Below are 23,950 nucleotides of genomic sequence, written 5' to 3' on the forward strand. Positions count from 1 at the left end.
GGGGTTAAGGGGCAGCGGCATTTGTCTCGAAGTGTGGCAATGTGTTCATTTACTGGTTCATTTAGTCTATCAAAGGTATTTGAGTATCTACACTGTTCCCTGTGCTTCAGAGACTAAGGCGGGTGGACGCCATGTTTGCTCTGCTGGGACACAGGTAACCTACCCTGCTCAACAGAGCTTCCCTTCACGGAGGAAGAGAGACCACAGCTCTGGTGGGTAAGTTCTGGAAAGGGCTAGTGTGTTTCCTTCTCAAACACTGCTGCTACACGGGGCCTTTCCTTTGGCAGACTTTTGTTTCTTTCCTGACAGACCCTACTTTGCTTCAGATTCCACATTGAGTTCACAGAACCACTGACTGCGGGAGTTAAGGCTCTGAGAAGTGACCCAAGCCCAGAGCCCTTGAATTTCAATGGGTGGAAATGGTGAAGAGCCAGGTCAACATGAGGACCTCAGGAGCCCACTCCCAAAGTTACAAAGTCAGGCTTGTGATTGGGGCACCAGGGACATGAAGTGTCCCAGTGCTCACACACCTATGGTGTTCAGGCCTGGCCATACCAAGGGAGGTCCTGGAGTGGGTATCCCACGAGTGTTAACACCCAGGCCTCCTCTCTGGAGTGTCTGCTTAGTATTAGATGCTGCTTTGTGCTGGGTGTGGTGGTTGATGCATGTAATCCTAGCATTATGGAGGTGGAAGCAGCAGGCCCATGAGTTCAAGGCTAGTCTGCATGACGGTGAGGACTTCCAGAAACCCATACAAATGCCAGGTAGGCTAAGGAGCTCACCTGCAACTTCTAACCTTAGAAGGCAGAGCTGGGATCCTCAGGGCAAGCTGGGGTTTGATTGAGAGACACTGCTTCAATGAAAGAGGTGGGTGAGTGATTGAGGGCACATCTACTCAGCAGGACTGCAGTGGCATGAAAACACAGCTACACACAGATGTTCCACCTGTACTCACACACATGTACACGCATGTGTGCGTGTGTGCACGCGCATGTGCGCACACGTACACACACTTACGCTGTCCCCACATATGTAAAAACCATACATGTACCACACACACACACACACACACACACACACACACACACACACACTATGGGGGGGCAGGGGCCATAAACAACTCCCTTATGATCCCACCTCACTTCCCATCATGCCTCACTCAGGTGGAGACCCCTTGTTGCAGGATGTCTGAACCTTTAAGATTGCCAGGTACAGGGGTCAAGGACACAGTACCACCTACTACCTTTGGCCACGAGGGCTTTGAAGCAGAGGTTGGAAAAACTAAGAGGAAAGAGGGGACAAAAGGGAAGCACCACTGAGACCCTCTAGAAAGGAAGAAGCAAGAACAAAGGCTGACCAAGAAGCACCGGCTGGTTTCTCCTCTGGACACCCTGTGCTCACCTCCTCCTTTCAGATCTTTCCTCATCAATGGTGATGGGCAGATATAAAACAATTGAAGATGAAAAGTCTATGAAAATAAAATAAACTAAAATAAACCAGCCGTTAGCTTATCCACGCTCATCTTGTAGGACTTAGCATGACACTTGTAATAGGTGGTAGATTATCTGTCTACAGGTTGTGTAACCCTGTACTATATGATGTGAAGTTTCAAACCCAGGGCAAGCAGCCCAGGTGCCTACTTAGCATATCAAAGCAGACCCGGCCTCAGATTCTTCTAGCAGACCCTGCTCCCAACCCTGAACTTGGCAGCCCAGGCGCTGGGCTGCCCTTCCCCATCAGAGGACTATCTGTGCCAGTTGGTTCTCCCCTCCCCTGTGGGGCTTGGGATAGGCTCAGTTTTCACAGGAATCGCTGAGTCATCTTGTTTTGCTTTTATTCGCTATTTCAAGAATTTTTTTTTTTTTTAAATTTGCTGTATAGTCAAGGATGACCTGGAACTCCTGATCCTTCCATCTCCGTTTCCCGGATGCTGCTGGGGTTACAGGAGTGCACCGACACGCATGCAGGCATGCACAGGTCCCATGTGCACACCTGTATTGTGTGTATCTCTGTGTGTCACAGTGCTCATGTGGAGGTTCAAGGACAGTTTTTGCAAGTCATTTTTTTCCTCCTTTAACCTTGTGGATCCCAGTGAGAGAAATCAGGTTTCTATCTGTCTTGCTGGCAAGTGCTTTACCTGCGGAGCCATCTTGCTGGCCCAGGTCTGTTTCTGGGGAAGTACTAAGTGCTAAGCCCTACAGTGGCCTGGGGAGGCATGTGAGAGGGGAGGTGGTGCTCACCCTCCCCAGCGTGTGCTCCCACATCTGCTCATCACTCTTACTGGGGAAGCTTCTACTCTGCAGCCCTGCAAGCCATGCATCCACTTCCACCTTACACCAGGCCCTCAAGGTCAACAGCAGGACTTTATTATACGGCAGAAAGCACCCCTTCTTTTCTATGTCTAAGGAGAAAGGACAACAGGAAGATGCAGGAGAGCGGCCACATCAAGTATCCCTAGCTCCCCAGCTACTCCAGCTTCTTGCCGTCCTCCCTTCTTCTGCATCCCCGTGCCTCAGTTTGTTCTCCTCGGATGGCTAAGGCTGGTACGTTGGACACAAGCTGTCCCTCCACAGGCGGTAGGTGATGGCGGTGGTCACAGTGAGCCAGGCCAGGTAGGGCAGGAGGAGCAGAGCAGCCAGCTTGTTGATTGGCTGCCAGATAAACACCAGGCTTGCTACCAGTCCATAGAGCAGTAAGAGGTCCAGGAGGGCCTGGGTGGAAGCATTGAAAGGATGTAGCCATGCTTTCTCAAGAGTCGGGACCCTCTGCCTTTCTACAGTACTCTGACCCAAGACATCCCATCCCTGGGGCACTCTGCACACTGTGGAAATTTTGAATGTATCACCTGATGGTTCCTGATATCAACACTATGACGAGGGGCCCTACGGTTTCACATTCTCCTCCCAGCATGGGGCTGCCATGTGCCTTACCAGCCCAGGGCTGTCGGCTGCCAGGAAGAGCACCAAGAAAGTCCAGCTGAGGGCCAGCTGGAAAGAGTAGAGACCAAGGGGCAGTGCTAGGGGCCACCGGAAGCCCCCTCCGAGTTCCTTCCATACCAGGTAGGAGGCATAGCTGCAGAGAGAGGGTGTTCTGTAGAATAAAGGTCCTTCGGCATAAGGGAGTAAGCTGCCTCTGACATGTGGGCAAGTGAGTGTGAGCATTGTCTGAGGGTTAAAGGAGAAGCTAGAGAGATGGTTCAGCAGGTAAGAATAGTTCCTGCTGGGGCTCCATGGCTCAGTGGTTAAGGGAACTGGCTGCTCTACCAGAGGTCCTGAGTTCAATTCCCACAACCACATGGTGGCTCACAACCATCTGTGATGAGATCCAATGCCCTCTTCTGGTGCATCTGAAGACAGCGATAGTGTACTCATATACACACTATATATATATATATATAAAAGACTTCTCCCTGCTCTTCCAGAGGACGTAAGTTTGGTTCCCAGCACCCTCTGAAGGTGGTTTATAAGCCTCCGTATCTGGAGCTCAGGGAGAGCCAATGCCTTCTTCTGACCTCCGTAGGCACTCACACAAGCACACAGAGAGACAGACACACAGACACACTCGCACACATAAAGCACAATAAGTCGGGAGAGCTTGTGGGAAGAAGTGGGTGGGAGGAGTTGGGTGTCCTGGAGAGAAGACAGGAAGGGGAGGCTTGGAGGAGGGTTGTTGGAACCTTAGGTATACAGGACATATTTGCTTGTGGGGACCCCTACTTGAAGAGAAGCCAGAGTACAGCCCAGGGTCACACACGGGAGGATCTGCTCCTACCTTTGCAAGGCCACATACTCACCCCATGACAGAGTAGATGGTCACCCACACAAGCAATATGACCTTGTGAGGTGGGCACCAGGGTAACTTTCTCTCATCCTCACACCGACTGGATGGCTGATGAATGAGCATACAAATCAGGATGGGCCCCAGCAGGGGCACACCTACAAAGACAGGTCCTTGAAGCTGCATTCTCCAGAAAGGCAAGATCTGGGGAGGCAGAGAGCATGCTGGGATAAGCCTTCCTCTGTCCCCTTGGACCTCCAAACCTTACAGTCACCTAGCCAGAGTTTCTCACTGGAGGTCTAGTCATGGAGAACCCCCTGCCTGGAGCCCAGTTCTAGTCCTGACCCCTGAACCATCTCTAGTAAGCACTACCCTGACTCTTCTCTGGGCCTTATGCTTTTCTTCTACACCACACCGCGGAGCAGCACTTCAGTGTGGTTACTCTGAAGTGGTCACACTGCTCTCTCTAGGGCCATCTGACTCCTGGAAGTCAGGACCAGGTTTAGTCTTTATCTTCCTCCGAAGGCATCAGCTGGCCTCCAGGAGAAAAACAAGCCTTTGGTGTCTCAAGGACTCTGCCTCACTGAAGCTGACAGTGACCATCCTGGAAGTATCACTGTTGTGTAGAAGTTTCCTCTGAATTGAAACATTCTTTTCCTGGAAGGATGAGAGAGGAGAGAAGTGAGGGGGAGGAGGGAGGAGGGAAGAGGGAGGAAGGAGAAGGGAGGAGGGAAGAGGGAGGAAGGAGAAGGGAGGAGGGAGGCTTATGAGGCTTATTTGTTGGTTCACCAGGCTGGACTTAGCTGGGACCATTTCTTTAGTTTCCCATCAGTGCCCTTTCTGGGGTGAATAGATGTTTGTCCGCATCTCCCCAGGAAATCACATGGCAGCCATGTTCTGAATGTAGGAGCCAGGGATTGCTAGGTCAGTCATAGTCCCAACAGCCCTGCTCATTACCCCCAATCTTATCTCTTTAGAGCAGACTGGCACACGCAAGAGGCCCACCCAGGTTGGTCTGCCCAATTCAGGCGTGGCCAACGGTCTCCGTGGGTCCCTTTCTCTGAAGCCTTCTCTCTCAGCTGCTCCCGGTGTCTGAGGGATGTGCTCCGCATCGCCCCATTCCCACAGGTCAGGTCTGAAGGCACAGGTGTCCAGATTTCTGGTGGTCTGATTCTCAAGGACACAACAGCCTGGTCTTTGATTAAAAAAAAAAAAGTTGTTGCATTTGCATCTCATTTACATGTTGCTTTCTTTGTGTGCCATTTGCTCGTAGGCCGATGGTTAGACTCTCCTCCCCGCTAAGAGCCCAGCCAGTATCAATTTCACCTGCTCAGGGTATTCCAGCCTCTGTCTTAAGATCAATGCAACTTGACAGAAATAAAAACCCAATTGTTTTGGTGTTCTAGAGTGACTGACAGGTCACGGGCTGATCTGCCTCTCACTGTCTACCGACTCAGCTGCCTCCCCATCTCCCCATCTCTGGGTGTTTAAGCCAGTGCTGTAATCTCCCTCATTGACCGTGCCCACTCTCTTTCATCCTGCTATCTATCCATCACTCCTCCTGTCCCCAGGCCTTCCTGACTTACCTCAGGCACACGCCTCCCAGCCTGATGATATAGGATGTGTATAAGGTAGAAGATGGCGAGGGACTGGAAAGGGGTGGAGCCAGGCTCGTGACCGACCTGCCTTTCTCTTATGAAAAGGGAGGGGAGGGGACATTTGTGGGGGAGTCTCTGTTGCTGTTTGCAAGAGGGCTCCTGTCCACAAGCTCCTCCCTGGTCTGTTAGAAATGCGTGAGAGCCCGAGATACGAGGAATTAAATGAGCCCAGGGTTTATGTCTATATTGTCAAGCATTCCACCATGGAACTTCTCCTTTTCCTCTTCCTCTCCCTCTTCCTCTTCCCCCTCACTTCAGCTCCTTCCTGATGCATAGATCTTTGGTGAGAGCCCCCTTGATGGTGAGATCTGGACCTTCCGTAAAGAGCCCAGCCTGGAGCCACAGTCCAACTGGTACCCATGCTCTCTGTGCCTGTGACCCAGTTCTGTGTCCCTGGGGATGGGAGGGGCCCTCGGATCTCCTTAGAGCCTTTCTGGAACCAGATTGTCTTCACGTGAGGCAAGCGCCAGCTTTCGAGATGAGTTCATGATCCCTGAGAACAGTCCCCGATTCCAGCCTCCTGGTTGGCCTGCCTCTGCCTGGCTGGGGACTGGAGGCTGGCAGAGCCCTCCCAGATCCCAAGCACTTTGTGCTTCAGAGATGGAGGCGGCAGGCAGTGGAGGTGGGTAGGGAGCCTGGGCAGGAGTGGTCTGGTGCTTCCTGCCAATATCTACCTCCCAGCCACCACAAAGGGCGTCAGGGGAGAGTGACCCTGTCTTCTGGCAAAGTCCAGTTTTCTGTGTGACTCAGACAGCTTGGTATAACAAAGACAGACACCTCCATTGTTTGTCCCCTGTCAGAATTCTGGGCACCCTGCCTTGCTTGTCCTTTAGGTTCTAGGTCCCCTTTACCAGGCTGCCTGCTCTCTGTGGATTCCCAGTGACATCCAACGAGGCTCTCTGGCATATATTTGTCCTGCTTTCCCTTCCATCTACACCCAGGATGCAGGCAGAGAAGGAGCTGCAGAGAGGGACAAGAGGCCAGAGAATAATTAACTAAAACAGGAAAGAGGACAAAGCTGCTTTTATATTTTCTTGTGTGTGTGTGTGTGTGTATGTGCACGTGTGTGTGCATATGGTGTGGGTACACACGTGTGGATGTGGATGAGGGATGTGTCATGTGCTCGTGGAGGCCAGAGGACAACCCTGGGTTCTGCCTCCCCAGCTCTAGGATTGGAAAGACAGTTTTAGGTGGATTCTGGTCACTGAGTTCAGGTCCTTGGGCTTACAACACAAACACTTTTTGACTAAGCTATCTTTCCAGCCCAAACTAACTAACTAACTAACTAACTTTCTTTCTTTCTTTCTTTCTTTCTTTCTTTCTTCCTTCCTTCCTTCCTTCCTTCCTTCCTTTCTTTCTATTTTTCTTTCCTTTTTCCCTTCCTTCTTTCCTTTCTTCCTCCCTCCTTCCCTCCCTCCCTCCCTCTCTTCCTTCCTTCCTTTCTTTCTTTCTTTCTTTCTTTCTTTCTTTCTTTCTTTCTTTCTTTCTTTCTTTCTATCTTTCCTTCCCTTCCTTCCTTCCTTCCTTCCTTCCTTCCCTCCCTCCCTCCCTCCCTCCCTCCCTCTCTTCCTTCCTTTCTTCCTTCCTTCCTTCTTTCCTTCCTTCCTTCCTTTCTTTTCTCCTCTCTCCTTGTGTAGCCTCCCACAAGCCTGAAGCAGGCTGAGCCAGACCTTGACTTTGTTACCACTAAGGAGATCACCTAGGGTGGAGCCTGCCTCCCTGGATCACTCTTATTTTTCTGCCACTGCAGTTGCTGCTACCTGCTGGGAGTCGGCCTAGCTATTCCAGAGACTACACGTGGTCACCTGCAGCTGAGCTCTAAGGATGATTTAGTGGGAATGGGCTTCCCCTCTCCTTTATAAAGCGTGTCCGCCATTAAAAATTTGAACCTTGAGCAGACTAGTTGTCTTGGTTCCATTATTTCTCTACCCGCCTAGATTCCCTCTTCTCTTCCAGTTCCAAGATGCCTTCCAGGCTGAAACCCGGACATGAGAGCCGCAGGCCTGCCCCAACATCCTTTTAAGTTTTAGTTAGTGTCTGGAGAGACGATTCAGTAGTTACGTACACAGTTAAGCATGCTTGTGGATCTTGCAGAAGGTCTGAATTCAGTTCCCACATCAAGTAAGTGCCTTACAGCTGCCTGGAACTCCAGCTGCAGGGGATCTGACGCCCTCTTCTGGTCTCTGCTGGCTCCCGTGTGCAGATGACATGCACTCACACAGACACATAAATAAAAATGAAAAAATATAATAAAAATTGCACTTTATTTTTGATTGCTGAGTAATTACATCGCATTGTTGAGTATAATGCAAGATGTCTTGATAAGTGGATCCACTTTGTAATGATCAAATCAAAGTAATTAGTATATCAATTTCCTCAAACATTATCATTGAAACTGTGAGAACGGTCAAAATCTTGTTTTCTAACTATTTCAAAATGCAAGGTACACCATCGTTAACTATGGGCATGTTGTTGTACGGGCAGTCTCGCAGAGCACCAGGACTTAGTCTTTCTATCAAACTAGAATCCACTGATCAGTATCCTGCCACCCAACCCCTAGCTTCGCACTCTTCCCAGGATTTCTTTCTTTTCTGCATTCCCATGTTTACTGAAGCGCTCCTCACAAAGGCAAGATAAGGAGTCAAGGCAAAAGCCCATGGAAAGATGGCTGGGTGCTGAAGAGTCAGACTGTACTCAGCCAGCAGAAATCAGGTGGGTAACTCCCCCCTCAGCACCCACCAGCGGGCTGAGTGACAGCTCTAATTCCAACTCGTTACCAAGGGCAGTGTCCCACCCCCAAGGGCAGCATCCCGCCAATCCGGAGGGGCAGGGAGCAGATATGTGAGTTCTTCACACTCTGTACCTGTGTGATCTCCCCATGCAGGAAGGACTACAGAGACCCAGAGTGCCTAGACCAGCTACACTGTCACCAGGAAGTTTCTTTGAGCCGCTGTCTCTGGCCCAGGCCCTGTGGAATCAGAGGCTGCATTTGAACAAGATTACCAGGTGGGTCCTGGCGAAGGTGGTTCTGTTCCCTAGTCTTCCGCCATACTGCCTTTTGTAGGGACAGCCGCTCATAAGCAGAGGGCACTGTGACAAGAGGGTTTCTAGACGCAAGATCTGCACCGAAGCTGCCTGCCTTCCTTCTTCCTCCCAGACCTGCTCTGGAAGAGAACTGACTTCTGGCATCTTCTGCTACTCCCGAGCTTCACCTGGAATTGGCCAATAGACAAAGACACTCTACGCTTCTCCGCTTCCCCGCCCCACCCCCTCCAGCGTGACTGTAAGCCCCGACTCTGTGGGGAAATGGCAGGCCACACCTACCTGGATTCCCCGCCCAAGTGTACTTGTCTACTGGCCTGGAGACTGGTCTGGCAGACCTCTCTGTTTCTTAGAGAGGGAACTATTGCTTCTGGACGGGCCTAGTGGGTGGCAAGCCGACATTAAGGCAAGTATCATCTGGGGCCGCAGGAAGGGAATGGGCATGCTGCGGGGTCCAGGGAAGAGCTAGGGATGAGCCAGGTCTGCCACCTTGTAGGATGGCACAGGGAGAGAAGGAAGGGGGTCTTGAGGAAGGGCCAATGCTGACGGGTGTCAGGAGCAGGAGGATGGTACTGTGTTTGGTGAAAATGTATAATGTGCTCAATGAAGAGTGCTCAGGAACTGTATGTGGCTTCCATTCATTCTGCCGTGTGTGTGTGTGTGTGTGTGTGTGTGTGTGTGTGTGTGTGTATGTATATGTTTCCTAGTACTGGGGGTTGAACCTAGAGACTTGGGTGTACAAGTGTTCTACCACTGGGCTACATTCTCAGTCCTCGTTTGACTTTACATTTCTGTTTGTTTGTTTGTTTGTTTGAGACAGGGTCTCACTATGTAGATCTGGCTGGCCTGGAACTCACTATGTAGAACAGGCTGGCTTCAAACTCATAGAGATCCTCCTGCCTCTGCCTCTCAGGTGCTGAGATTAAAAGTGTGATCCACCATGCTGGGCCTTTACTTTTCAAGACAGGCTCTTACAGCATTGCCCAGGATGGTCTTGAATTCCCTTGCTATGTTCAGGCAGGCTTTGAACTTGTGATCCTCCTCCTTCAGCCTCCCAGGTAGGGAGCATTACTGGCTTGTGCCACCAAGCCCAGATCAGGCTTCTACTTACTACTGTCTTTGAAAAGCACTTGGAACTCCATCAGGAGGTGTGGTGGGAAACAGGAAGGTAGGGAGGGTTGAATGTGCACAAATATAAACAGATCTTTGCAGCAAGAGTCTGAATCTTTGTTCTGAAGGCAGGTGACGGCAGAATTCTAATGTCCCTTGTTTAGGGGACATGCTACCCAGAATGCTCTGGACTCTGCAGACAGACAAGTTGGAAGAACTGGGTTCTGAGGAGTCCTGCATGGATTTGGAGAAGCCAGGGAATTTGTAGTGCTGTGGACTTGTCTCCTACCTAAACTTTGGCTCCTTTCCCTTCATGGGATCAGAGCGGGGGATGGGGTGAGAGCTAAGAAAGTCTGGAGGAGTGATCAGTTGGACCCCAGGCTTGAGCTGGGGAGGAGTTAACCTGCTTTAGGACAGAGAAATGAGCAGGCTCCCTTGAGAGGCCCGGGGGACTGTGGGAGTGGTATACACCAACTTTCCAGGTGAGGCAGCTGGGCAAGGGGACATGGCCCAATGGGCTGGAGGGGATTTGGACTCTGGTCTTTAGAGGCCCCAGAAGGCTGTTGTTATAGTAACAGAGTAGTTCCTCCCATTTCATTCCCTTGTATCTGCCCCTCCCTGCCACTGGAACCTTAGTGGGCAGACACTAATGCCATCACTTACATGGGACCCAGAGATGCCTTTATTCCATTTAGTTCCTTCTAGTTCCCCTTCCTCTTCCTTCTCCCCTTCCTTTCCACCATTTCTTTTCCTCTTCTTCTTTCTCCTTCTGTCCTCCTCCATGTCTTCCCCCTCCTCCTTTTATTTTCTGCTTTCTTGTTTTTACTTATTTATTTTTATTTTATGTGCATGAGTGCTTTGCCTGAGTGATTATATCGTATGCACATAGGCCAGAAGAAGGTGTCAGATCATTTGTGACTGGAGTTACAGATGGCCATGGGCCCCCGTGTGTATGTTCAGAATCAAACTCATGTGTTCTGAAAGAGCAGCCAGTGCTCTAACCACAAAGCCATCTCTAGCCTCTTTCTTTTTATCTCTCTTTTCTTCCTTCCTTCCTTCCTTCCTTCCTTCCTTCCTTCCTTTCCTTCCTCCTTCCCATCCTCCCTCCCCTCTTCCTTCCTTCCCTCCTGCCTGCCTTCCTGCTTTCCTTTGAGACACAAACTCATTATGTGTCCTTAAACTCGTAATCCTCCTGCCTCGGCCTCCCTAGTGCTGGTATCCCAAAGCAGAACCATCTTTCTCCACTTCTGTTCTTCCCTCACAACGTCATTCTCTCTCAGAGTGGGAACGAAGAGACCTAGAAACAAAGAAGGAGTGGGGTTACTGGCGGTGTGTGTGTGTGTGTGTGTGTGTGTGTGTGTGTGTGTCTCTAAACCCACCACTCCTGTTCATCTGCTGGTGTTCCTTAGCAACTCTCCCTCATCCCTTGCAGCAGGCAAAAACTGCTCAGCTTCCTTATCTGGGCAACGAAGACACAAATGGCACCAGCTCAGAGGCCCATGTGAGGATGACGTGAGCCAAGCCGTTACTATTACAATTTCCATAGTTGTAACTATTGTTAATAGTGAAAGTGGTGAAGGACATGAGGATTAAGGGAGAGCTTGCCTCCTTAACTAAGCTGGCCTCCAACCGCTGGCGGCTTGCTTCATTCGCCTGCGGCCTTGCAGATGGTCCGGCTGGAGAAGGTTGAGGCTCTGGCCTTCTAAGTTGTATTTCAAGATAAAGTGAGCAAAGTCCCATCTCCTGTATACATCTTCAGTGAGGATGCAGAGGAAACAGGTCCCTCCCGGGTCCTCCATGGTGATGACGCAGAGGAACGTCTACCCCTGTTGGGAAGGGACCGGGAAAGGGGAGAAGTTTTTTAGGTCTCCAGGGGGGAATAAGTGTGAGCTTAGCATCGGGTGACTGGTGGAGAGGAAGGGGGTAGTGAAGGCTTTTCTGGTTAGTGCGCAACCCAGTGGATGACAGAAGCCTCCTAGGAAGGAGGACAATCGTGTCTCCAGGAATCCAGCTGCCAGATGGAGGAACTGCATTCCATCAGCAGCTCCTCCAGGGCTGAACGCGCGACATTGTTGGCACTTTCAGAGCCTCCCATGGTGCCTTAGATGCAGCTGATGATCAGAAAACGTTCGTTTCAGTGAGAAAGCTGGTGTGACAACGTATAAGGAAGAGTTTATCTCAGGCCCATTGACAGCAGAGAGGTTGTAAACCACTCAAGGGCTGGGGCGTCACGGGGGCTGCAAGGAGCCAAAGCCACGGGCCGGATGCACTGGGCATGGAGAACCCAGTCCCGCCTGTGTGTGGAGGTGTTAACAGGGTTCAAGGAGGAGATCGAAGGGGTGGGAACAGATGCTTGGGAAGCTGACATCTATACTGGGGGTTACCAGAAAGTCCTAAACGTCCAATGGCTACTGCTGCCGGGTTATTGGGTGAGCCCTCGGTGAGCATGCGCTTTTGGCTCACCTCGATGCAGCTTCTCTGTAGGCCCCACCTTTTCCCCCTTCTTCCTCTTTTTCTCTTTTTTGCTTCCACTTTTAACCTTTGCTGATCATGCTGTACTGAGTGTATGCCTGGGAGCTACCTTCGGACCTTTCCGGCAGAAGGAGGGGCAAAAATAAACACACATCTGGGTAGTGCTTTATCTTCTATAGGTGTTTCGTACATGACCTCACTCCAGGTTCATTAATTGCCAGGAAGAGTTTTTTTTTTTTCCTCCCACCTTCAGTAAATTCAAGGAGGAACCATCAGGCTGGACTTAGAGCCGAGTAACAGCCTGCTTAGGACGTGCAAAGTCCTGGGACTCCATGCCTTCCTCCCCTGCACTGGGGAGATGGCTCGAGTGGCAGTGTGCTTCCTGTGCAAATATGAGAACCTAGTCGGATCCCTGGTGCCTATGTAAGAATCTGGGTGTGGTGGCTTGCATTAGTGGTCTCAGTACTGGAGAGGGGGAGCTAGGTGGATCCCTGTGGATTATGGCCATCCATCCAAGCCTCCTGGGTGAGCTCCTAGTCCTAGTAAGTGATACTGTCTCAAAAAAAAAAAAAAAAAAAAAAACCAAAGAAACAAAACAAAACAAGTCCAATCCAGGGGCTGGAGAGATGGCTCAGCAGTTGAGAGCATTGCCTGCTCTTCCAGAGGTTCTGAGTTCAATTCCCAGCAACCTCATGATGGCTCCCAACCATCTGTAACTGTCTGTACTCCTATGGGATCTTATTCCCTCTTCTGGTGTGCAGACATACACGCAGACAAAACACCATGTAAATGAAGTAAGTTCCCAAACCAACTAACCAACCAAACGGAAAATGAGGTGGGGTGTGGAGAGGTGGCTCAGTGGTGAAAAGCCCTTAACCACTGAGATGCTATGTAGCTCACTCTGGTCTCCAACTCAGGATCCTCCTGGCTCAGCCTCCCAATCACTAGGATTATAGGTGTGTATTGCTACTGACTCGGAAGTAGCTATTTGGACAGGTGAAGACACTGAGGTAAACTAAGTGATAAGACAAGCCTAACAGATGCAGTGATTGGCAGGCTTTGAACTCCTGTCTTCTAACTCCGAATCCCAGTTCTTTATGCCCAGGGATTTGCTTTGCTGTAACTAGGATGTGGAGAACTGTGGAAAGCTCTTTATTTTCGAGACAGTGTCTCAGTTTGTAGCCCAAGCTGTCCTTGAACTCCAAATCTTCCTGCCTCATAAGCTGGAATTAGAGATGTATACCACCATCCCTAGCTCTGGAAGGTTCTTGAGTGTGTGTGTGTGTGTGTGTGTGTGTGTGTGTGTGTGTGTGTGTTTGGGGGTGTGTACAAATGGGGGAAGAGGAAGAGAAAGGGGAGGGGCCACTGACTCTAACCACTTTCCCTCCAGGCCCTTGACCTTGGCTGGTGTAGGGGTGCGGGAGAGCCAGCAGCATTGAGTGACCAGGCGGATGAGCCCCCAGGAGAGCTCTGTTCAACCTTCCCAGTTCCTCCTGTTGGTGGGGATCCCTGTGGCCAGTGCTCTCCTTCTGGCTCAGTGTCTTCGATGGCACTGCTGTCAGTGGCTGCCAGGGACCTGCCGGAAGCTGGATGATCCAGAGGAGCCAGTGTCCCCATCCACTCCATTACCAGAGTATGAGCTCCCGAGGCAGTGCCCAGCCCCCACACTACCGGAGGTGGCTGCGTTCTACCAGGAACTCCACATGCCTACCCAGGGCCAGACTGTCACCCGCCAGATGATGCATAAGCTACTGGTGTTTTCTGCTCGAGAGGTGGATCACCGTGGTGGATGCCTGATCCTGCAGGACACAGGCATCTCCCTGCTCATCCCGCCAGGTACCCACTCCCAGCCTCCTTCTGGGCAAGGACTTCTTCAGACAGCAGGTTAGGGTACCCCACCTGAGCGCCAGCCACAGACAACTTTGGAACTTAGAAAACTGTATTTCTAGTTTAGCTTTTTGGATTCCAAAGATGGTGTGTCTCCAAGAATGAGTCTCTCTCTCTACACATTTTTGGGAGACAGCTTCCCAGCAAATGGAAGTAAAATGCTTGGCCTGAAAGACAGGCTGCTGTGGCAATTCTCCAAACAAAAGAGAGAAAACTGTGCTTCATTGTCACACAAGTCCCCAAACGAGTAGCGATGACCCTGGAAGGAAATCGATGACTGCTTTGGAATTGCATCCCCAGTTAGCTCTCGGTGGCCTTCCTCATTCCATACAGGCTCTCCACATTCTGCTGGGCTCTGGGCTCTGATTCTGTACGTTCTGTGACTGGCATCCTCCAAGGGGCAGAACATTTTTTCTTGCTAGACTCATCTCTGCCCTTTGTCCCTCCAGGTGCTGTGACCGTGGGTCGCCAGGAGAGGGTGTCCTTGGTTCTGGTGTGGGACCTGACAGATGCCCCGTCACTGTCTCACAGACAGGGACTAGTGAGTCCTGTGGTGGCCTGTGGCCCTCACGGGGCCTCTTTCCTGAAGCCTTGCACCCTCACGTTCAAGCACTGCGCCCAACAGCCCAGTCAAGCCTGTGCCTACAGCAGCAATACCTCCTTGCTGGATGCCAAGGACTGGAAACCCCTGGGTCAGCCGGGGACTCATATCTCCAGGGACGAGTGTCGTATCCTGCTCTCTCACTTCAGGTGGGCCTCTGTCCGTTGGCCTGTCCTTCTCTTATGTGTCTCTGAATGACCCCATTGGCCAGTCCTCTTGTTTTATGTCTTTTCTCTGTCTGTCTCCTTCTTATCTTTCTGTCAGAACTGCCTGCCCCTTCATTCATTTAGCATGCTTTGACAGTCTCTTAGACCTGCATGCCCCTCTCTGAGCCCACTGTTCTAATATTCACCTTAGTCCTGTCATCAAATCCCATCCCATCTGAGACTGTGTCCCATTGCTGTCTCAGTGCCTATCTGCAGTCACCTGATTCAACTCATCCCTCTATCTAGCAAACTAGCAAGCATGTCCAACCCACAAGCCACAGACCCCAGACAGCCTGAATATCTATAAACATGACCCAACACAAAATAGAAAACTTGCTTAAAACATTAGAAGATTTTTTTTTTAAACTCAATTGCATGGTTCTTGAGTGTGACTTTGTGGATGATGTCATTGTGTCTCAATGTCAAAAGGTTGGGCACTCCTGTAGTGAGTTTGTTCCTCCTCACATCTGCCTTAGAGCTGCCTCTCTTCAGGACTGTCTCTAAACTCTTGTTTGTTTGTTTGTTTGTTTTTTGAGACAGGGTTTCTCTGTGTAGCCCCGGCTCTCCTGGAACTCACTCTGTAGACTAGGCTGGCATCGAACTCAGAAATCCACCTGCCTCTGCCTCCCAAGTGCTGGGATTAACTCTTAAGGGTAGCCTGTCCCTTTAAGGCTCATGTCATGTCTGTCCTCCATCTCATAGGCTCTGAGGTCCCTGCCTCCTAGATTCCTTACCACCCATTGACTAGAGGAGAGCCATGTGCACCTCTTTCAAGTCGTGGGAACCCTGTGATTAATTTGTCTCCACTGCCAGATAACGCACACTGGCTCTCCTCCCCAGGAGGTGGCAGTCACTGTATTAGTAATGTTTTTTACTGCCCTGACAATGGACCCAACATAAGCAAGCAAAGAAAGGAATGGTTCGTCGGGGTCCCATCGCAAGCCGGTTAACCACCGCGGCAAGCTGGTCACGTGGCCTCTTCAGTCAAGCATTGGAGAAAGAGATAGTTCTCGCTACTCCCATTTGTTTTTCCCACCTCTGTAATTCAAGTGAGAAACTCCCTTAATGGTATGCCCAGAGATTTGTCCCTGTGGTGATTCTAGAGCCTGTCAAGACGACAGCGTGAACGTCACAGTCCTCCCGGCCCACTCACTTCTTGACCCTCGAAGTCACTCTCTCCCTCACCTGGTCCTCCCTCTATGCCTATTTGGAGAGGAGATTGCATCACCCACATAGAGACCCCTTAGATGACAGGAGCCTGGTGGTAGGCACCTTGGGATCTATGCCTTTCTGGTGCCTATGTGTAGATCTCTGCCACCATCTCCCTCCGCAGTCTCTACACCTGCGTTCTGGAGGCCCCCCTGGGCCAGACAGCCCGCAAGTGGCTGCAGCTGGCCATGTTCTGCTCCCCACTGGTGCCAGGGCAGACACACCTGCAGCTGCGCGTCTACTTCCTGAACAACACTCCCTGCGCCCTGCAGTGGGCTATCACCAATGAACAGCCGCACGGGGGACGCATGCGCGGGCCGTGCCAGCTCTTCGACTTCACTGGGGCCAGAGCAGACCAGTGCCTGAAGCTCAAGTACATCTCTGAGGGTAAGAGGGGTGGGCCCCAGGAGGTGAGGGATAGATAGGAGGCTGGATGAGAGGGAGGTTCAGAGCCCCCCTCTAGCCTTCCAGGAAATCCAGAAGCCCCAACTATAAACTAGACATGCGTTCCTAGTGGCCTTGTGAGGATCTCCTGGCCTTGTTCACTTTCCTCTAGCTCCCGCTCAGCCCTTGCCAGCCAGCCAGCCAGCCCAGAACAGAGAGACGCTAGGTGGGAGGCTGGAAGGGAGAGGAACCTTGGGATTGGGAGTTGCGTTCTGAGTTTGTCTGCCTGCCAGGGCCTTTTCTTTTCCTTTCTTTTTTCCCTTCCCGTCCCTTCCCTTCCCTTCCCTTCCCTTCCCTTCCCTTCCCTTCCCTTCCCTTCTTTCTTTCTTTCTTTTTTTTGTTTTGGTTTTTCGAGATAGGATTTCTCTGTGTAGTCCTGGCTGTCCAGGAACTCACTTTGTAGCCAGGCTGGCCTCGAACTCAGAAATCCACCTGCCTCTGCCTCCCAAGTGCTGGGATTAAAGGCGTGCGCCACCACGCCCGGTCAGGCCTTTTTCTTAAAGCTTGAGCTGCTGGCGCTGTTTCTGGAATCCTCCGTGTGGCTGTGGACAGGCACATTTCTGGGGGTATTCTGCTGAAGGGAGGCTGAGGGGCCATGCGTGTGCGCGCGTGTGTGTGCGTGTGTAGTAGTAGTAGTAGTAGTAGTAGTAGTAGTAGTAGTAGTAGTAGAATAGTAGTAGTAGTATAATAATTTATATATAATATACTTTGTACTAGTAGTATAGTCATAGAAACAACCATTTTGAGGTGCCCCCTCAAGCTCACTGATTCCCATTGGCTTGAGACTCTGAGGCCTCCCCGCAACTCCCGTTACAGACTTGTGGAAGGCCTTACCCTCTAAGGCCCTCTGCTCTGTCTCTCCACAGGTTGGGAGAATGTGGATGATAGCAGTAGCCAGCTGGTTCCACATCTCCACATCTGGCATGGAAAGTGCCCCTTCCGTTCTTTCTGCTTCCGGAGAAAGGCAGGTAGGAAAGGAGAGCCCTGTTCGATTCCTGTTCTTCCCTCCTAGATACCCTGCTCTGCAGCCCTACCTACCCTGAGTCTTTTTCTTGCTCACCCATCTTGCTTCTCTTTGTAGCCAATGGGAATGAAGAGTGCTCGGCATTAACCAATGAGATCATTGTCACCATGCACACCTTCCAGGATGTGAGTTGTGCAGAGGCATTGAGGAAGGGCAGGGCCTTGGAAGGTCTAGGAAGGGGGATGGCTCTGGCACACATGGAGTAGGGTCCTAATTACAAAGCAAGGTAGTTAAAGAAGACTATTTATCATAGAGCTACCATGCCAGATCTTTGAAGGACTTAGACCACCAGCTGGCCCCCTAGCTACCCTCTATCCCTGAGCCCTTTCTATGGGTAGATGAATGCATCAGAAGGTTCAAAAGACTCAAATCTGACATTAACTCTTTCTTCCAACTTAGGACAGCTAGGGGGCATCTGGGAGACTTAGCCTCCTCCAGGGTGACCATCTCTATCTATCTTGGGGAGGGGGGTGATGAGAAGGAGGGCTTGAGCAGGTGGAAGGGGGGTATTATTTCCTCCTCCTTCCTCCCTCCCACAGCTTCAGGGAAGAGATGAACATGTCAGGTTTGAGAGTGTTTGGAAAACCAAAGTAGCGTGTTGGAAGCTGAGGGCAGGCAGCCTCACACTATCATTTGGGGAGGACAGCTGGAGGTCAGGCTTGGTTACTGGGTGGTGGCCTGTGTCTTCTTGTCTTCTGCCAGCCTAAGATGCACCATGTGTGGCTTTATTGTTCTCAGGGGCAAACCTGACTGTGGGGTTCTGGAGTCTGGGAGGCAGAGGGTCCAGGGTACTGGGTAGGGAGGGGGCTGTAGCTTCTGGTGATACAGGTTGCAAAAGAGTCATGAGGAATGGAGGGGGGCTGAGAGGAGGAGTTTCCCATGACCCCCCTGAGTGTGTTCCCTGTCCCGGTTGGTGATTCAGGGCTTGGAAACCAAATACGTTGAAATCCTCAGATTCCAGGCATCGGAGGAAGAGACCTGGGCAGTGCCCCCTCCTGTCTCCCAGCCACCCCTGTGCAACAGGTGAGCAAAGGTAGCTTTGGCTGCCAGCTGGGGGAATGTTTGCCAATCCTGTCTCAGCACCAGTAGGTAGAGAGGATGGGTGTGTGTATTCTTGTATGTGGTAGCATGGAGGCGCATGGAAGTCAGAGGTGAATCTTGGGTAGTGTTGAGGTAAATTTGGAGCTGTAGATGGTCAGCAAGCCCCAGAAATCTGCTGGTCTTCTTCTCCCCCTGTGGCTGGGTCACAAGTGCAGGCTACCACACTAGACTGTTCATGTGGGTGCTGATGATTGAACTTGGGACCTCATGACTGTGTGTGGCATCGGATTGAACTGTCCGTCCAGCCCTTGGGCTTGGAACCTTCCTTCAGTAAACACCCTGTTCCCTGCCCCAGGCTGCCCCCAGAGCTCTTTGAGCAGCTGCAGATGTTGTTGGAGCCCAACAGTGTCACTGGGAATGACTGGCGCAGACTGGCCTCCCACCTGGGTCTCTGTGGCATGAAAATCCGGTAAGCAACAGGCACATCTTTAGTGAAGTTCGAAGGTAGGCTGGGGTGGGGGGACTTCCCAACATCCTGGGAGCTGGACTAGGGACAAGGGGATGACTTGAAAGTTAGTGAACACCTACTGAGTCCCTCCAGAGTCCCTTTAGTATAGCTCTTTCTGCCGCTTCTACATCTTCAAGGTCCAGAGTGATGGTCACCAGACACACAGGTCTTTATACTGGCCACCTCTTTTATCTGTATTTCCGATGAAGTTGAAAAAACAGAAATTGATAAAAAGATTTAAGTCTGGTTTAGCCAAACTGGGGAGAGAAAGACTCGAATTTCTTACCACCATCTTACAATTTAGTCACAAGACAAAAACGAGAAGATAGGTAGACTCTCTTAGGGACTGGGTAAGGTGACTTGGTTCTAGGTTGCCCTTGGGGGTCTCAGTTCTCTACTGCAGAGACAGTTTTATTTTAATCATTATTCAAGTCCAGGGCTGAAGGAAACTGATGAACACTAAGATTGCAGTTTTTGTAAGAGTCTCTGGGATTGTTTGGGGCAGTGGTGTAAGAGGCTACCACCTGTATGTCTGAGCTTGACCAAGTTCCTTGTTCCCAGTTCATTCCTTGGATAGGGGAAGAGTGGACACTGTTTATACGTTGTATGTGGACGTCAGTTTCCAGCTCACACTCCTCTATGCCTATTCTATGAATTTTGAAAGTGAAAGAGAAAAAGTAGTGACAGCCTCACAGTTGAAGAGGAGGGTCCCAGGTGCCTCTGCAGAATTTAGAACACTTAGCTTTCTCTCCAAGACTTCAGACCCATTCTTTCAGCATGAGATCAGTTATATGATGTCTGTTGATAGTAAGTATGCAGTAAATATTTTACAAGGAATGAGACAAGCCACTGGTACTAGCTTGCCACACTGTGGCCCAAGGCACGGAAAAGAAGATTATAGGATGATGTGTATACAACATGTAGCTGATGTCGGTCTCGTAGTAGGTGTGCAATAAATATTTCACAAGGAACGATACAAGTCACTGGTACTAGCTTGCCACACTGTGGCCCACGGCACAGAAAAGAAGATTATAGGATACTGTGTGTACAGTGTGTAGCAGGAAGCCCGTCGCTTGTTAACACAGTAGGTGTTAGTAATCATGGTGGCAGTGCAGCTGGGGCTCCTGCCAAGGAGCTCACAAAGGGATCGGTAAAAGAGCCTTTCTGTGCTAGGCCCTAGAGTCCAGGCTGTGGATGCTGTCGTCAAGAGATGAGCTAGAGCCAGACCTTGGAAGCAGAAGAGATTTAAACACTTGTCAAGTGTCTGTCTATGTGCCTGGATCCAAAAGTGAAATAGGTTTTCACCTCCTAGGAGCACAAATGATCGATAACAAGGAACTCTGAGAACTTGAGAATAACAGCAAACATTCCTTGTGCCCCCCGCCCCCCCCCCCCCCCCGCCCCGGGTGTTCAGTATTGCAGAACACTGAAAAGAGAGATGCAAACAGTTGAAGAAGAAAAAAAATAACCAGAGGACGGCAGAATTGAGAGTAAGACAGGATGCCAGAGAGGAAACCATAGAGGATGCTCTAGCTGCGGGGAGCAGCAGAGGTGCTGAGTGGGGGGCAGAATATGCAAGCTAGGTTAGAGGTGGGAGGAGGCGAGGGCAGGTCAGAAAGGCAGGGCATCACCAGGTGGTGGGTGAAGGAGGCAGGCAGGAGTAGACTGGCTGCTAAGTAAAAGGGACTCTGAAAGGCTCGCAAACAATGGAGGGTCGTCAAGGGAACTATGAGCGTGATCCAACACAAAATCATAAGCATACTTAAAGCATGAGGTTTTTTTGTTTTTGTTTTTAATGTTCATGGTTCTCGAGTGTGAGTTTGTAGCTAACACCTGTCTCCGTTTGCTTTCTATTGCGGTGATAAAGCACCATGACGCAAAGCAACATGGGAAGGAAATGGTTTATTTGCTTATCATTGGCGGCAGTCCATTTTGAAGGAAAATCAAGGAAAGGGCTCAAGGGAGGAATCTAGGGGGCGGGAACTGATGCAGAGGCCATGGAGGGGTGCTGCTAATTCCCTTGCTCTCCGTGACTTGCTCAAGCCTGCTTTAGTCTACCACTCAAGCTGACTTAAGAAGAGCGGAGCGCAGGCTCCTCTCAGCTTGCAAAGTCCCACCCTTCCGGGGAGGTAGACAAGGCTAGCGGGAGCAGAGCTCAGGGGTGGGGCGCAGAGGTACAGAGTGTGTCTCATACTGCTCTTGAGCGCTCTGCTCTCCTCTCACCACGCCCCTGTCCCGTGGAGACAGGTTCTTGTCCTGCCAGCGCAGTCCCGCCGCGGCCATTCTGGAATTGTTCGAGGAACAGAATGGCAGCTTGCAGGAGCTGCACTATCTCATGACCTCCATGGAGCGGCTGGACTGCGCCTCTGCCATCCAGAACTACCTAAACCGGTCTCCCCGGGGCAGCCCTGACAGGTTGCATGGAGGCACCTGGGAGAACCATGGCCTAGAGCTGGATGAGAAACTCTAAGCAGACTCCACGGCTGTGCAGGGTGCTTCAAGAGGCCATGCCATACCGTGCCATGCCTTTGAGCTCAGGATCAATGCCACAGTCTCAGGTGGACCGAACTGGAACCCGCAGCAAAGCCCGACAGCCCTGTCATCTGCCCTGCATCAGGATAGCTCTTAATCCTGCCGGCCAACTTTGTCCTGCGTGCAGATTCCTTCTTGGTCGGTAGGGGGCGCGGGAGTCTGGGAGATGGTCACAGCCAAGCAGCTTCTGAGATGCTGCTTAATTTTCTTGTGGACCTGTGGGCAGACCTCAGAGACTGCTCAGTCCACAAATATTCATGGAGCGCCGAGTCTCAGCACCAAGCTGGGATCATGAGGAACGTCGGCTTCTTTGGACTTGTCTTGGAGTCTGTTCTGCGAAATGAAGATGCACTCCCAGCCGGCTGAGAGCAACATTCTAGACAGTGTCTCCCTGTGGTTAGGAGATGTCTTGGGTGTGTAACTTTGTTGAGAAGGGAGGGCCCTGCGGTGGACTGGAACAAAGAGAAGTCTCTATAGAGGGTCTTGGGAGAGAACTTTGGCGGGGGAGGGGGCTCACCTCATTGATGTGAGGAATGGCCTCTTCTCCCTTCATCTCTTCACTTGCAGCTCACACTTTGTCCTCCTCCTCAGCCTTGTTTCTCTCATCACACAGGAAGCTGTGAAGCCTCAGGATGCGCGCCCTATGTCTCTCCACCTCCAGCTGAGAGTGTTAAGTTTCTGGCTGCCTTTTCTTGCACTTGCCCAGCTCAGAGTTGGCCTCTTTACTGTTGCTCATGTCTTCACATTGCTTCGTCTCTATCTAGTTATGGAATCCCATCTTTGTGTTTCTTTTTCTATTAGGAAAAAAAAAATCAGTCACTCCCTCAGGCAAGTGTCTGAGCTAATGCTATGTATTTCAAGGCTACTGAAAGAGCTTCGGCTATTCCAGGAATGAATAAGTAGAGACATTTCTCTCACAGATCAAGTTCCTCCTTAGGGGCAGGATTAAAGGACCCCCACCCCGCTCCGATCCAGTCAGCAGTTCTGGCTACTGCTACTCTTGCTTACCGATAGTTTTGTTCGTTTGTCCAAAGGTATACAATCCCTTTGGAGATAATAAAATTTCACTTGCACATTTAATGAAAATACTGGTACTTTTGAATGGTGAGCAATATTAATTATTAGATATGAAAATGCCTTTCTTCCTAACTTTGTTTTGCTAAGATTGACAAATTTGGACGTAGGTCTAAATTTTTAGTTTTTAAATATTTTACATGTGTGGGAATGTGTATGTGTGAGCGCAGGTGTCAGTGGAGGGTGGAGAAGAGGCTGTTGGAGGTGCAGGAGGTTGTGGATTGCCTGACTTGGGTGCTGGGAGCTGAGTTCTGGCTGTTCTACAAGAGCTGTATGTGATCCTTAAGCACCGAGCCGTCTCTCCAGCCCCCAGTGACTTGGGATCATAAAATCATCCGAATGAGCATTTTGCAATTTGCACTTCTGGTTTGAAAACAGACTGGTCACTCGGGCAGCTCGTTCCCCATTCTTGAAGCAAGCCTTCAGATTTGGGGCACATGTTTCCTTTTTCTGCAAGCCACACTTGTCATCGTCCCCCCCACCCCCACACCTTATTTTCCCGTCTCCCATCTCTACTGCTGGGCTGTCCAAGTGGGTGCCCTGGCTCAGAACTGGCCATTGAAGGGCACTTTCCTCCTCTCCAGCTGCCTTAGCTCCTTCTCTGCCCTGCAGGCCAATCAAAGGCATTGTTGGAGTCCTTTTGGAACAATCGATTTTATGTAGCAAACTGAAGCCACAGGGGTTACAGGAGAGTGGGGTTGTGGGAGTCCTGTTATTCATTACAGGAGAGAATGCTTTCTGGCTTGTGTTAGGGTTCGTTAAAGGAACAGAACTATCAGTTTAACAGAACTAACAGTGGTGTGTATACTTTAAAAACCTGTTTCTTGGATTGGCTTATAGAATATGATTGGAAAAATTCAACATGGCTGCCTTCACACCAAAGAGACTTGAGAACCTGGTGGTGGTTTAGTGCCTATGGCTGGGTTCCTTAGCAGTCCCAATTTGTGTCAAAAGTCTAGATGCTTCCTGGAGAGCCACTTTGATCCTCATTGAAAGCCTGAAGAAGGGAAGGGGAAATCTGGTTTTGATATCAGTGAAGAGTTGCAGCCACCACAGCAGCAACAGAGTTGATGAACTTGTCAGCCAGAGTGAAGGCGGGCAGGCAAAGGGCAAAGCCTTTCCTTTTGCTTTTTCTTTTTATCAGAGATGCCTCTGGAAGGTGCCCCTGAACCCTCCCTCCGACATGTAATGGGTCTTTGCCACTTCAAATAAGAATATCAAAGCCAACCCATCATAGGTGCGCCCAAAGATTGCCTTGAAGTCGATTCTAGATCCAGTCAACTTGACAGCCAAGATTAATCAATCACAGACTGCCCAGACAGTTTCTCAGAATAAGTTTCTAGGGCTGGAAAAACGGATCCTTGT

The 23,950-nt window shown here is 50.6% G+C and overlaps 2 protein-coding genes across 14 annotated transcripts in view; one reads left to right on the forward strand and one right to left on the reverse strand.

Annotated features, from left to right (window-relative positions):
* Positions 1–1,852: 1,852 nt before the first annotated feature.
* Tspo2 (translocator protein 2) lies at positions 1,853–5,475 on the reverse strand. Of its 2 annotated transcripts, none has more exons than XM_017317631.2 (5): positions 5,364–5,475; positions 4,735–4,972; positions 3,794–3,981; positions 2,931–3,072; positions 1,853–2,711 (listed from the first exon to the last, which is right to left on the reverse strand). In XM_017317631.2, exons 3-5 carry the CDS (start codon positions 3,961–3,963, stop codon positions 2,535–2,537), a joined length of 489 nt encoding a protein of 162 aa, XP_017173120.1. In that variant the 5' UTR covers positions 3,964–3,981; positions 4,735–4,972; positions 5,364–5,475; the 3' UTR covers positions 1,853–2,534. The 2 variants fall into 2 exon arrangements, with proteins under 2 accessions (XP_017173120.1, NP_081568.1); NM_027292.2 differs by having other exon boundaries at positions 2,346–2,711; positions 4,783–4,972; positions 5,364–5,412.
* A 2,562-nt stretch (positions 5,476–8,037) lies between these two features.
* Positions 8,038–23,950, forward strand: part of Unc5cl (unc-5 family C-terminal like) — an 85,583-nt gene continuing 69,670 nt past the window's right edge. The window contains exons 1-10 of one of the 12 annotated variants that reach the window (XM_006525099.4): positions 8,042–8,147; positions 8,320–8,883; positions 13,450–13,895; positions 14,396–14,696; positions 16,087–16,349; positions 17,273–17,374; positions 17,488–17,555; positions 18,353–18,453; positions 18,827–18,940; positions 21,227–22,597. In XM_006525099.4, coding sequence (XP_006525162.1) covers positions 13,511–13,895; positions 14,396–14,696; positions 16,087–16,349; positions 17,273–17,374; positions 17,488–17,555; positions 18,353–18,453; positions 18,827–18,940; positions 21,227–21,449 — 1,557 coding nt within the window. In that variant the 5' untranslated portion in view covers positions 8,042–8,147; positions 8,320–8,883; positions 13,450–13,510 and the 3' untranslated portion in view covers positions 21,450–22,597. Of the gene's footprint in view, positions 8,148–8,319; positions 8,884–13,449; positions 13,896–14,395; positions 14,697–16,086; positions 16,350–17,272; positions 17,375–17,487; positions 17,556–18,352; positions 18,454–18,826; positions 18,941–20,152; positions 20,374–21,226; positions 22,598–23,950 lie in introns of those variants that run through there. The other 11 variants (XM_006525101.4, XR_385383.4, XM_017317717.2 and 8 more) reach the window with 11 other exon arrangements.

This window comes from Mus musculus, chromosome 17, assembly GCF_000001635.26.
Source record: "Mus musculus strain C57BL/6J chromosome 17, GRCm38.p6 C57BL/6J".
Lineage (NCBI taxonomy): Eukaryota > Metazoa > Chordata > Mammalia > Rodentia > Muridae > Mus > Mus musculus.

What these genes read in the sequence shown, in the direction of transcription:
- Tspo2 (XM_017317631.2), bottom strand. Translation starts at nt 3,963, where the DNA reads ATGCAGCTTCAAGGACCTGTCTTTGTAGGTGTGCCCCTGCTGGGGCCC. An exon ending in ACCATCTACTCTGTCATGGG is followed by an intron (nt 3,073 to 3,793) that starts GTGAGTATGTGG and finishes CTCTCTCTGCAG; the next exon opens with CTATGCCTCCTACCTGGTAT. An exon ending in CAGCCGACAGCCCTGGGCTG is followed by an intron (nt 2,712 to 2,930) that starts GTAAGGCACATG and finishes GCTTCCACCCAG; the next exon opens with GCCCTCCTGGACCTCTTACT.